An 11948-nucleotide genomic window follows, 5' to 3' on the forward strand; every position below is an offset into this window, starting at 1 on the left:
CTTAACAGGTGGAACAAACTACCCATATCCTTGATTGGGCACAATAATGTATTAAAAATGACAATTTTGCCAAAGTTTCTGTATCTCTTCCAAGCAATACCTCGTTCTCCACAACCCTCCTTTTTCCAAGTACTAAAAAAAGCATTTTCCAATTTCATCTGGAACAACAAACGTTCAAGACTTAGACTTTCTTTGTTATATTTGCCTTATGATAGGGGTGGACTGCAGTTACCAAATCTTATGTGGTGTTTCTGGGCAGCTCAAATTAGAGCAGCTATGTTTTATTTTGTTAAGAATAACCCCCCATCATGGGTTATTATGGAATCCCAGTCAATTGCAATCCCTTTAAACTTATATTTACTCTGCAGACAGGAAAAAGTTAATCAAACAAACAAAGAATCCTTTTGTGAGGAACACTATAATGGTATGGTATAGTGCTGTTCTGCATCTGGGGGAGGGTAAACAGCTATCTCATTTTACGCCACTTTTTGGTGATGATGATTTTCGACCAGGCAGGGCGGACCCTGGATTCAAGTTCTGGGCTAGTAAGGGTGCAGCAAAGGTGTCTGACCTTTACAAGGATAATAAATTGATGTCATTTCAGGAACTTCAAGCTACATACAACATTCCCAATAAGCACTTTTATAAATATCTTCAGCTCAGAAGTTTTATAATGTCCAGGCAAAACAACAGCTTAGAGCGTCCTCATCTTTCTTCACTAGAGGGCATTATTTTAGATAATCTGGAGTCCAAGGGACAGGTGTCTTTACTGTATAACTTGTTTGTTAAAACATGTAAAGAATCTTCAAGAAATCTTCTTCAGGCTTGGAGAGGGGATTTACAGATCAATATAACAGCTGAGGAATGGTCAGTGGCATGCTCCTTAGTTCAAACTCAAACAGTTAATACACACTCCAAACTACTACAGTACAAATGGCTTACCAGACGATACATTACTCCAGTGAAGGTGCATCACTTTAACCCAAATATTCCTGACACGTGTAATAAATGTGGTGTCCACAAGGGGTCTCTTCTTCACTGTTTGTGGGAATGCCCACTGATAATCTGCTTCTGGGAAAAGGTGTGAGACTCCTGCAGTCAAATGATCAGTAAAAAGGTGCCTCTTGACTAAATTGTGTATTCTTAATATTTATCCTGATGATTTTGTACTTTCAAATGATGTCAAATATCTGCTCAATGTTTGTTTCCTGGAAGCCAAACGATGTATCGCTTGCTCGTGGAAGAAACAAACAACCTGTGGAGTCTCTCAGTGGTTGAAAGGAGTGACTCTCTTTCTTGCTCTTGAAAGGATAAGCTATTTCTCCAAAAACTAACTTGACAAGTTTTGGAAAGTATGGACGATTTTCTACAAGTTCCTGGAGGGTAATGATAAACAACATGAGGTTTGGACTAATGAACAGATCTGACTGTCAGTAAGGCTGCTATGTTTTTATTTTTATATATTTAGTTTTCTTTACCTTTGTTTCCTCTTTTGGTTTTCATGGTGTGTGTACTGTTTAGCTGTACACTGTTTATGCTTCATTATAAAAGATAATAAAGTGATGGTTTAAAAAAACCAGTCACAACCCTTCAACCTCCAAAGGGGTACTCGCCAAGGGTGCCCCTTAAGCCCACTACTTTGTTACTATCAAGCCCGGAGACCTCCCCACCCCCCCATGCTGTCACTACTCAACCAATTCGGCCAGTATCAGACACGGCACTTCAGAATCATAGACTGTATAAATAATGGACGTAGTCTCAGTGACGTCACCCATTGGTTTCTGAAGAAGCATTTGGAAGCCCGAATTGCGCCGCCGCTGGGGGTCGCCATATTGGAAATGCCAGAGGCAGGCAAAGAGGTGGAGCGCGACCGAGCTAAAGCCTATGGCTGAGCTCTATGGGCGGGCCGCATGAATCAGCCAGCTACGGCTATGAAGCTAGCTATATGCTCCTCAGCGCAGCTAACGGTTATTATCCATAGACTGTATAAATCATGAATGAGCTGGTTTGACTTTCCCAGGAGGAGATTCTGTCGGTGACTGACTGCAGGTGTTTAGTTATCAGACTACAGAAGTAGCGGACTCGCTGCTCGCTCGCCCGGTGAGAGAGCGGCGAGCCGACACGTAACGGGAAACGTAAAAGAACCGGTCTCTTCATCACTACGGTCCGCTGTAATCTCTCCAGGGAAACGCCAACAACTCCTGACTCCTATTTACTGACCGACGATTAAATAAATAAACACTGTACAGGCTAACAAGCAGCTAAAGCGAGCACAGTATACCTGCTACTTAGTGCTAAAAATATTTCAATACAATAACACTCACATTTAACTCACCGAAAAGCTGGAGCTCAGACTTCTTGCACGGCCATAAAGTTCCATAAATCCCACAGAGAGATTATTTGTCCAAACTTTGACTGAAAAAATCCCCAAAAGTCTCCAACAACACAAACAGGTGAAGTTAAGCTCAGTGTCTGTGTCTGTGTTGACGTCCAGCAGACAGCCAGCAGGATCCACCTGTCAATCAAGTGATCCGGCCCCTATGATTTAAGGCTTAATACAATTAAAACGAGTGTGTTATAAAAAAATTCACCCCCCGTACAGATATCTTGAATAATAAAATTAACTATTTATAACAAAACCATTTTTTGTACCAGGCTGTAAACATGTTTATTCCTGCTGTAAAAATGGGCATTTTCCCAACTGCTGTAATGTTATTTCTTGTTTTCTGGAGCCTCAAGTGGCCACTCGAGGAACTGCAGTTTTTTGCACTTCCGCATTGGCTTCATTTTTCAACACCGGAGGTTGCCGCTTGATCAGAATATACTAACCTCCCCTTTAAGAATGTGAAAAATCTATTTACTTAGGGCCCGATCAGACAGAAGAGGCGCACTGCACTGCCTTTATGTGAAAGTAAACACCCGATCAGACAGAGCGCGTTTTAGCAGCTGGGGGCGGCTTTTTTCCCTACTGTTGTTAAGGCAACCACCGAATCATTAGCTGTCATTAACCTAACCGTTACATTGTAAACTGACAGAAGGCCCGCCTCTCCTTTCATCCGATTGGACAATGAGAAAGGACGCCCATGACGTCGGGCGCTTTTCTGCTTTGAGTTGAAGTTTTTTCAACTCGAGGCGCTCGGAGCGTTTCCTCAAAAACGCGAGGCGCACAGAGCGGAAAAAAACGCGGCGCTCTGCAAAGCAAAAGCAGCGCGCGAAAAGCCTCTCATTGAAAACAATGACAAAAAAGCCCCCAGCTGCTAAAACGCGTCCTGTCTGATCGGGCCCTTACCTTGGTGTTACAGTCACAAGAAAACATAAGAGTCTGTTGAAAGAAAGTTTCCTCACTCTGTTAAGTCCTGTGAAACAGTGCCTAACGCAGTGCTCACCCCTATCTGCATCTCTGGTGGCTGAATTAACTCTGTCAAAATGAATATTCTCCCTAAATTCTTCTATCTTTTTCAATCCAACCTTCATTCCTACATTTCTCTTTGACTCTCTAGACTCAGTTATATCGTCCTACTTATGGAAGGGCAAGCGCCCTCGACTAAACAAAGCCCATCTTCAAAAATCTAAACGTGACGGCCGCATGGCGCTGCCCAATTTCCGCTTCTATTACTGGGCGGCTAATATACGCTCTCTCACGTTTTGGTCACACTTTCATAACCGAGCTCTCTGTCCAGCATGGGTGGCAATGGAGGTGAGTTCTGCCCAAAACCTCTCCATCCCAGCACTGCTTAGATTCTCACTCCCTTTTCCCCCAATAAAATCAATTGATTATGGATTATAGAGTATGGGTTCAGTTCAGAAAACACATGGCTTTTCTCTCTCAAGTCCTGTTTTATCCAACCATCTTTTTCAGCCTTCCTCACTTGATTCTGCGTTTCAGGAATGGCACAGAAAGGGTATCGAGCGTTTTAAAGATCTTTTTATCAATAACAGCTTTGCAACATTTGAACAACTCTCTGAAAAGTTTAACCTACCTAACACCCACTTTTTTAGGTACCTGCAAACCAGACACTTTCTCCATTCTCTGATACCAAGTTTCCCTGAGGCATCTGATACGTTGATGCTTTTCTTGGTCTACATCCGTCACGTAAAGGTTTAATATCTATCATATATGACAAGCTGGCAGGTGTAAGACATGCCCCTCTCCACAAAATTAAAACTGCCTGGGAGCTGGATTTGAACCTCTCACTGACAGACGACGTATGGGATTCAATCTTCAAGCTGGTTAATTCAACATCCCTTTGTGCCTGTCACTGTCTCTTACAGTTTAAGGTCGTGCATAGGGCCCATGTGTCCACAGTCAAACTACCTCGTATGTACCCGGATGTGAAGCCTCCCTCATCCACATGTTCTGGACGTGTCCTAGTCTGGAAAAATCCTGGAGAGACGTTTTTCAGACCTTATCCACAATCCTGAATTTTGACCGAGCACCTGACCCTCTGGTCGCCCTTTTTGGCACAACTGGAGAGGAAGACGTGCGCCTAACGCCAGTCGGGCGCCGCATGCTGTCGTTCGCCTCCCTTTTGGCCAGGCGTGCAGTATTACTAAGATGGAAGGATGCTGCCCCGCCCATCCACGCTCACTGGCTGAGGGACATTATGTCCTGTCTAAACCAACCTAAATCTAAACCTGATCCACTACTCAGTTTGTAACTCAAATATTAAGCTCCAAAGGGTGTGGGGACCTTTCCTGAAATACTTTCAGGACCTCCAGTCAAACTAAAGGTGTATATCCTGACTCTCTTTTTGTCTGTTGTCATTCTGTTGATTTCTGGCAGTAACATTCTGTATATTGTTTCTGTGAATGACGGTGGGTTGTCCTAGACTGCCACCTGGTGGTCAGTCATTGGTGGTGTAGCGTCAGCTGAGCGGCGCGACGGTAGATAAAGGGGGAGGCAATTAGGTGGTGTAATCTTCACCTGTGTACCTCTTCACCTGTGCTCTTACCTATTGTCTCCTCTGGTTTGGCGTGGCGTTGGTGCTGCTCAGTTTCTCCTGCGTTTGGCAACCTTTCACGGGTTATACCGAGTAAGTTTTCCCCCTTTTTAATGCTGTTTGTAATTATACACGATCTCTGTCATGTCGATTGTGTCGCTGCGGTTTGTAATATCGAGCTCATGTGCCATTGTTGTTGGGTTTGTTAGGAAGCAGACGGTCTCCAGAAGGCATCACCTTTGACCTTTCCTAATAATTAGCCCCTTGGTAGTGGAACGAGGTGTGTCGTCCTCAATGTCTGTGTGTTTATAAATCCTTGGGATGTTTTTGTCTTTATTTCTGAGTGATGCAGCTTACACAAGTTGATCATGAGTTATTGACAATAATATGTGTTCATGCAGTTTACACTGAGAGGGAAATATGCTGCAGAACACACACAACTGGGCCTTTCAATGCTACATTATTATTGTCATAACTTATTATTATATTATTGTGTGAAATATGATCCAACAGTCCTTTAAGTGTCGTGTTAAATCATGTTATATCTCCTCTTCTCCTCACTGTCAGCTGCTCATATTTTGTGTTTCTGGATCAAACTAGTTTAGTCAGTTGGTTCAATCAGCTGCACAGTTACACCTGGTAGTTAGTGTGAGGGACAGTTTATAACTACACCTGGTGAAAGAGTTAGTTTGTCAGTTAGCTCATTTTAATTTGGTGATGCAGAAATCTTCACTTATTAACAACATATAAACAAACATGTCACCGGGCCGAGTTCTAAAGAGGAGACTTTGATCAGGTCTGACCTTCAGTCGATGCACCGCACTGAAGAAGTGGTGATGACATCATCGAGTATCAAATGTGTTTTAGGTCTTTTCACAATACTCAGTTACATTAGAATATTCAACATTTATTTAATCATATATTCGTTGTACTTTTGTTTAATTGATATAGGCCATTACGTTTAATAACATTAGTATCATTGTTTCGAATATTTGCGTATTTATTTATGCTTTGGTTTTGAAAGATCTGGGCAGTAGGGATAGGCTGGGCAGGTACTGTGAAGGGGAAATGGTTTTTCACCCGGGCAGGAAACACAGAAGACGGCTTCAATCTTTGTCTGTTTGACATAAAACGGTTAAACACAACATGAGGAAGTTGAAACACTGAAAGTAACTGCACATCACGTACAGCTCGTATAGTATCGATCTATAATCTTAGTTATCCTGTGAATTTGACTGTTGGAGTGTTTTTGCAGTTTGAGTTTTTCAGCACAAACTGACAACACAGGCGTTAGCTACAATTAGCTACAAATGTACAAATCAACTGTGTGTGTATGTGAGTGTGACTGCTCTCAAATGTTATTTTCCTTCAGACTCTGATTATTTCTCTCTTCTCTGTAGATGTGTGAGGTTTGCATCTCAGAACACACTGGCTATCACTTAAGGACGATACAGCCTTTGGGAGAGACAGCCAACTTTCTGGTGTGCTAAGAAGTTAGCGATAAAGGACCTTCTTCCCAAGACTTTCTTTTCTGTGCACTGCATTGTTTACAGTCCAGTTAGCAACTTGAGTAATGGAGGTGGAGTAGAGGGGCAACGTCTAATAATTGTTGGCTGCACTTACATGCAGATGGCTGTTTATGGATATTAATAAAAAGCTAAATCAGAAATTACTGATTATATTACAGCAGATTACGTTCTGCCTGCTTTTGCTCTCCAAACAGAAAAAGCATACGCCAAAACCTGCTGATACATGATTGGTCAACGCTACTCTGACCACAAATTGAAACCAGGACACATCTGATACGGTTTCCCATTCTGAACCTACTGATTCTGCATTTCTACGCTGAGTCTCTAAATAGGGATTAGTTTAATTCTGTATCAGAGTTCAGTCAGACTGAAGTTCATGTCCAGTTTGAAAAAATTACTGGCAGATGTCTTCCTCAAAACGTGCTTTACATTCAGGCTGAACACACAGTCCACTTTTCACAAACAAGAACAGTTACAATGATTTGAATTAAAAAATGAGACTCTGGATCTCACCACTGAAAAACACATGAATCTTCGCCTCAGTCTGGTGGTTGATCTCCTCCTGAGTGACGACACAGCGGTAGTGGTCGGTCTGGGTCACAGTAGTTTGGAGGATGATGTCGTAGCTGCCTCCTCTTTCTGTGACCTGTGGTTCTTTAGCATGAAGGGTGTTTCCAGAACTGTCCTGCCACTCCACTTTAGGTTTAGGAGAAGCTCCTCTGACAACACACTGCAGCAGCTCCCAGTCCTTTGTTTCCTCAAGTGTGGTCACAGACGGCTCTGGAGCTGCGCCTGAGAATATTGTGACACAGTCAATGACACGTGACTGATAAAGGACAATAAACAGAGTATAAATGTAACATTTTTTGGATGACGGTGTTTATGGAGAAGAAAAACATCAGAAAGAAGAAGAAATTAAAAGAACACAAGCTTTAGTTTCACATCACAGAATTGTTAGACAGGACATGATCTCAAACACATTTAACCTCTACCAAAACTTTGGTAACTTTTTACAAACTATTTCTGACTAACATCAGGACAGAAGCACAGATGCTGTGCAGGCTTTTGGGTGACACTTGAATCTTATATCATATCATTGTCATATCAAAGTATGGTACAACATTATGCTGGTTTTCAGTCTGTTCTGCTTATAATGATGCAGCCCTGCAGTAACTCCTCCCTTCATGAAGGTTATAATGTTCTGTTTTGTTCAAACGGTTTCAGAAGGAGGTTGATTTGCATTTATGTTCATTTAGGAGTCTGCAGTTTGTGATGCTGTTAAACTGTTGAGTTGCAGCAACAGGTGTTTTTATTGTGTCTGCTCTAATATATCAGTGAGGATACAGAGACAACCTTTATCAAAGTCTCTCATTAATCTAAGTTATCTTTTGAGATATGCACAACTAAATACTGGATTCATTTTGGCACAGGTGACCTAAACAAGCATCACATTAAATACAATTTATAGATATTATGGAACAAGTAAATTCTTATAAAACTTTTCATGTCATAAAAACTATTATGAATTGAAAATATTCTGGTATTCATTGTATGTGATGAGTTTACAGAACATGCGAGGTGATGTAGAGATCAGTGATGTCATCATCATCAGGACTCACCTGGGATGTTTTCCTCTGACCTGTCCTTTAAGATAAAGCGCTCTGGGTCAGGATCTAAAAAGGAAAACAGAACACAAGTTAGAGTGGTTATGTGTCGTTATCGAACTGCTAGAGTCTGGAGAAAGGGAACAAAACTTTAGAGTACAATGAATTATGTTTGCAATTAGTGAAACAACTATCTTTGGGTAATTTATAGAGTATTTAAAGTATTTCATGGAAACATTTCACTCAGAAATGTCACTCAGTCATGTCAGGTCTTTAAGATGCACCTCTTGGAACCATGATCGCCTGTAGAAAAAGTCTGAGGAATTTAATTGGAGGTTTAAACCTTCAAAGTTTTGTGTAAATCCATTAAATATCTCAGTCTGCACCAGAGTGGTGGAGGTCATGAACACCTTTAATACTCTGCCAGCTGACAAAGGTTCAAGTCCTTGTGTAATCTCTTTGCTGCACAAAGATGTAGTTCTATAAAACTACATGCAATACGAATGTCAAGTAAATAAGTAATACAAAGTAGAAAATGAAGTAAAAATCATTACATAGAATGAATTAATGGAAATATAAATTAATAAAAGTGTATTTTTTATATGCCTTAAATAATTGTTGACATTTGGAAGTCAAGCAGTCTAAAGATAATATATAAAATAAATGTTTTAAAAACAGTAAATGAATAAATATAAGCACTTTTAATGACCCGTCAGTCTCCACGTGTTTTTAAAAATACTCACCTACAAAAAGCTGAATGTAGGATATTTGTTTGTCTGGGAAGTTACAGGAGTAATTTCCACTGTCGGCCATCTTTGTTTTGGTGACTTTTATGGAGGCGTTGCCGTGTTTCAGTTCATCTTCAAAATGAAAAACCCGTCCTGTGAACTGCTCGTCTTGACCTGTTCGGCCCTTGTTGTAATGCTGGCCTGCATCATAAAAGAACACCTCCTTCTGACCGTCTCGCTTCCAGTCAAACACCATTTTCTCAATGTTCTTCTTGGTGCTGAAGGAACAGGGTAAAACAGCATCACCTCCTTCTTCCACAGCCACACTGATGACTCTTTGTCCTGAAGAAGAAACAGGAAATCAGAAAACACTTTTACATGCTTCAGCTCAGATACGCTGAAGAACCAGTTTACAGTTCATGGTCAGTAGACAGATCTTAGATTTCCAGAAACATGCCCTTAAAGACAAGATCTGAAATAAAAATATAATCGAATAATTTTAACTTTATTATCTAAAGAGGAAAATCCATGGGTCAGGGTGTCAGAATACATAAGCAGGACAAAAATACTCTTAAACAGCAGGGACAATCTTGTTTTAACTCTTGTTGCAGTTTTCTGCCTCTGAAACATCTGATAAGGGAACTGGTTCAGTCTTTTAAAATGCCTTGTTTATCTAAAAATGAGGTTAATTCTAAAGTTGTGCCCCTGCTGTCTGTCTAAGTCTGATGATATTAATATATAACAACTATTTCAGGCTATAAGAGAAGAAACAACTTTCTCTGGTTCTTATTTCAATATTATCTTGATTTTCTAATCAGTAAAACACGTTCAATATATTTAATATGACTGTCGTATAAATATCAGCTTCCAGAATTGAGTGATGCTGCAGTTTTCTCTCTGCAGGATGGAGGCGACACCCCGCTCATCCACTCACGTATATGATCAACATCATCACACTGCGCATGCCTATTAAACAGCTGTAATTTACCAGAAAGAGGATGTAATTAAATGACATCATCTGTGTTGGGGAGGATTATGTTTAAATATTTATCTGTGCTGGTTATTAAAACAAGTATTAAGAAATAAATTAATCTTTATTTTCAAATTTAGCTAAATGCTGATGCTAACAGGCGCAGGTGCTAACGTTATCTACCCACCACTGATAAACTTCGTAGTTTCCTGTTTGCAGACTGTTTTCACATTTTTTCAGTCATTTAAATATAAAACAATTCCGTGTAAATATCAGCCGTTAGTTTTCTTACCGTTTCCATCAGCAAACGTTTTTCCAGACCGAGTCACGAGACAGAGACACACGAGAGGAAGAAGCTTCATGGTTGTCGATGTCTCCTGAAGATTAAACATCACTTTAACATCACTGTAACGTTACTGACGGACATTTAGACACTGCTGGCTGCGCGAGATGAAACCAACACATTTAGTATTCAACATCACTTCCGGTCAACATCCTTCACAATAAAAGCGTCATTTCTAGTTAACTAAATCATGACTGGACAAAAACTGTGTCAAGGATACTGTATGTTTAAAAAGCAGTGGTTGAATAAGTAGTCAGATCCTTTACTTCAGTAAAAGTAATTAAACCACACTGTTAACGGACTCCACAACAAGTATTAAAGTCAGCTAAATAAACCAAAAGTAAAACATATGAAAGTAAATGTAGTCTTTGCGCAGTAAAATGGTAACTCTCTGTGTTTAACTGTTATATGTGATGTTTTAATATTCCTGCTGCATTGATGTGTTTGTTGCATTTTACTGCTTTAGATATTTATTTCCATCAAACACAGTCAGAACACACAGTTTGACATGTTTCATGTTTTATTCAAACGTTTGTATAGAAATGATGAAGCTCTGCCTGAAATGACATGAAACCCTACAAGAGCTTCATCAGTCAGCAGCATAAACAGACATGAACTGTCAGATATAGAGCACAATGCAAACATCACAGTCAACAACAGTAAACACTCAGAGTCCAGTTTATTAGGTACACCTGGCTAACACTAATGCAGGCTAATACAACAGTGCTGTAATAAATGATGAAGGTGATAATGTTCAGTGTTGAGCTCAGTCTAACTGTACTGCATTAAACAGTGTTTCTGTTATTGAGCCGCCCTCATTGATATAAATGTGGACGACTAAATAATAAAAACAGCGTCAGTATGAGGCAGCACAGTTCAACATCAAACTACATCCTCCAGAAACTGAACATGATCACCTCCATGAAGGAGGAGTTATTACAGCACTGCTGTATTAGCCTGCGTTAGCTTTAGCATTAGCATCAGCTCGGTGTACCTAAACCAGACTCTGAGTGTGTAGTTCAGTGTGTAACTGTACCTGACACACTCTGGCTGAGCACCTGAAGAAATAGAAAGAAGCAACACATGCTCGTCCCAAATAATGTTAACAACACAAATATGTCAATAAAAAAATAAGTCACATTATATTTGACTTTAGCTGCTAAATATTCACATTTATTTACAGCGTAAAAGAAGGGCTTTTATTTTCTTAACGTCCATGTCAATCATGATAGCGTTTGGTTTATAGACTGCTAAGAGCTTTTTCATGTCACACACACACACACACACACACACACATACACACAGGGGGAAGTTGGGGTTCAGTGTGTTGCTCAAGGACACTTCAACATGTTGGACAGGAGGAGTCGGGGATTGAACCACCGACCCTGTGATTGATGGACGGTCTTTGCTCAGTATGAGCTGATTTTCTGTCACGTTCTCTGGACTGTTACAGTTCTCTTTATTCAGGCCTCAGACAGAAGTCTATAAGAACTTTTGTGTTTTTATTCGGATTTAAAAACAGAAAAGATTTGAGAGCAAAACTTTCACACTGAAAGCAAAAAATAGATTTGAGCCAAAAAGTCAAAACTGCACTCAATTTATATGCAAGTAAAATACATTTGTGATTTTAATGCAGATAAAAAACTCTTTGTTTGCAAGTTTTGTTTGCAGTTGAGCTGAATTTGTGGGCGGGACCAACACTGAAAGACGCGTCTCTATTGGCCAGTCTCGATCAGAGAGACACTCTGCAACATCCAACGTTTGGCTACCAGAGAGAAAGTCTGAAGAACATGGAGGAGACGGAGCGGAAGAGGACAAGACGTAAAATCAATGA

The 11948-nt window shown here is 40.4% G+C and overlaps 1 protein-coding gene across 1 annotated transcript in view; it reads right to left on the minus strand.

Moving 5' to 3' along the window:
- The window catches only part of LOC138605301 (butyrophilin-like protein 2), a 123081-nt gene extending 112901 nt beyond the window's left edge, over positions 1-10180 (minus strand). The window contains exons 1-3 of the mRNA XM_069677441.1: positions 10064-10180; positions 8817-9143; positions 6983-7261 (exon numbers count right to left, since the gene is read on the minus strand). Of these exons, the coding sequence (XP_069533542.1) occupies positions 6983-7261; positions 8817-9143; positions 10064-10163 (706 nt within the window). The 5' untranslated portion in view covers positions 10164-10180. The remainder of the gene's footprint in view (positions 1-6982; positions 7262-8816; positions 9144-10063) is intronic.
- Positions 10181-11948: the final 1768 nt, after the last annotated feature.

This window comes from Semicossyphus pulcher, unplaced genomic scaffold, assembly GCF_022749685.1.
Source record: "Semicossyphus pulcher isolate SPU_LCO1_2020_fin unplaced genomic scaffold, fSemPul1.0.p SCAF_3, whole genome shotgun sequence".
Lineage (NCBI taxonomy): Eukaryota > Metazoa > Chordata > Actinopteri > Labriformes > Labridae > Semicossyphus > Semicossyphus pulcher.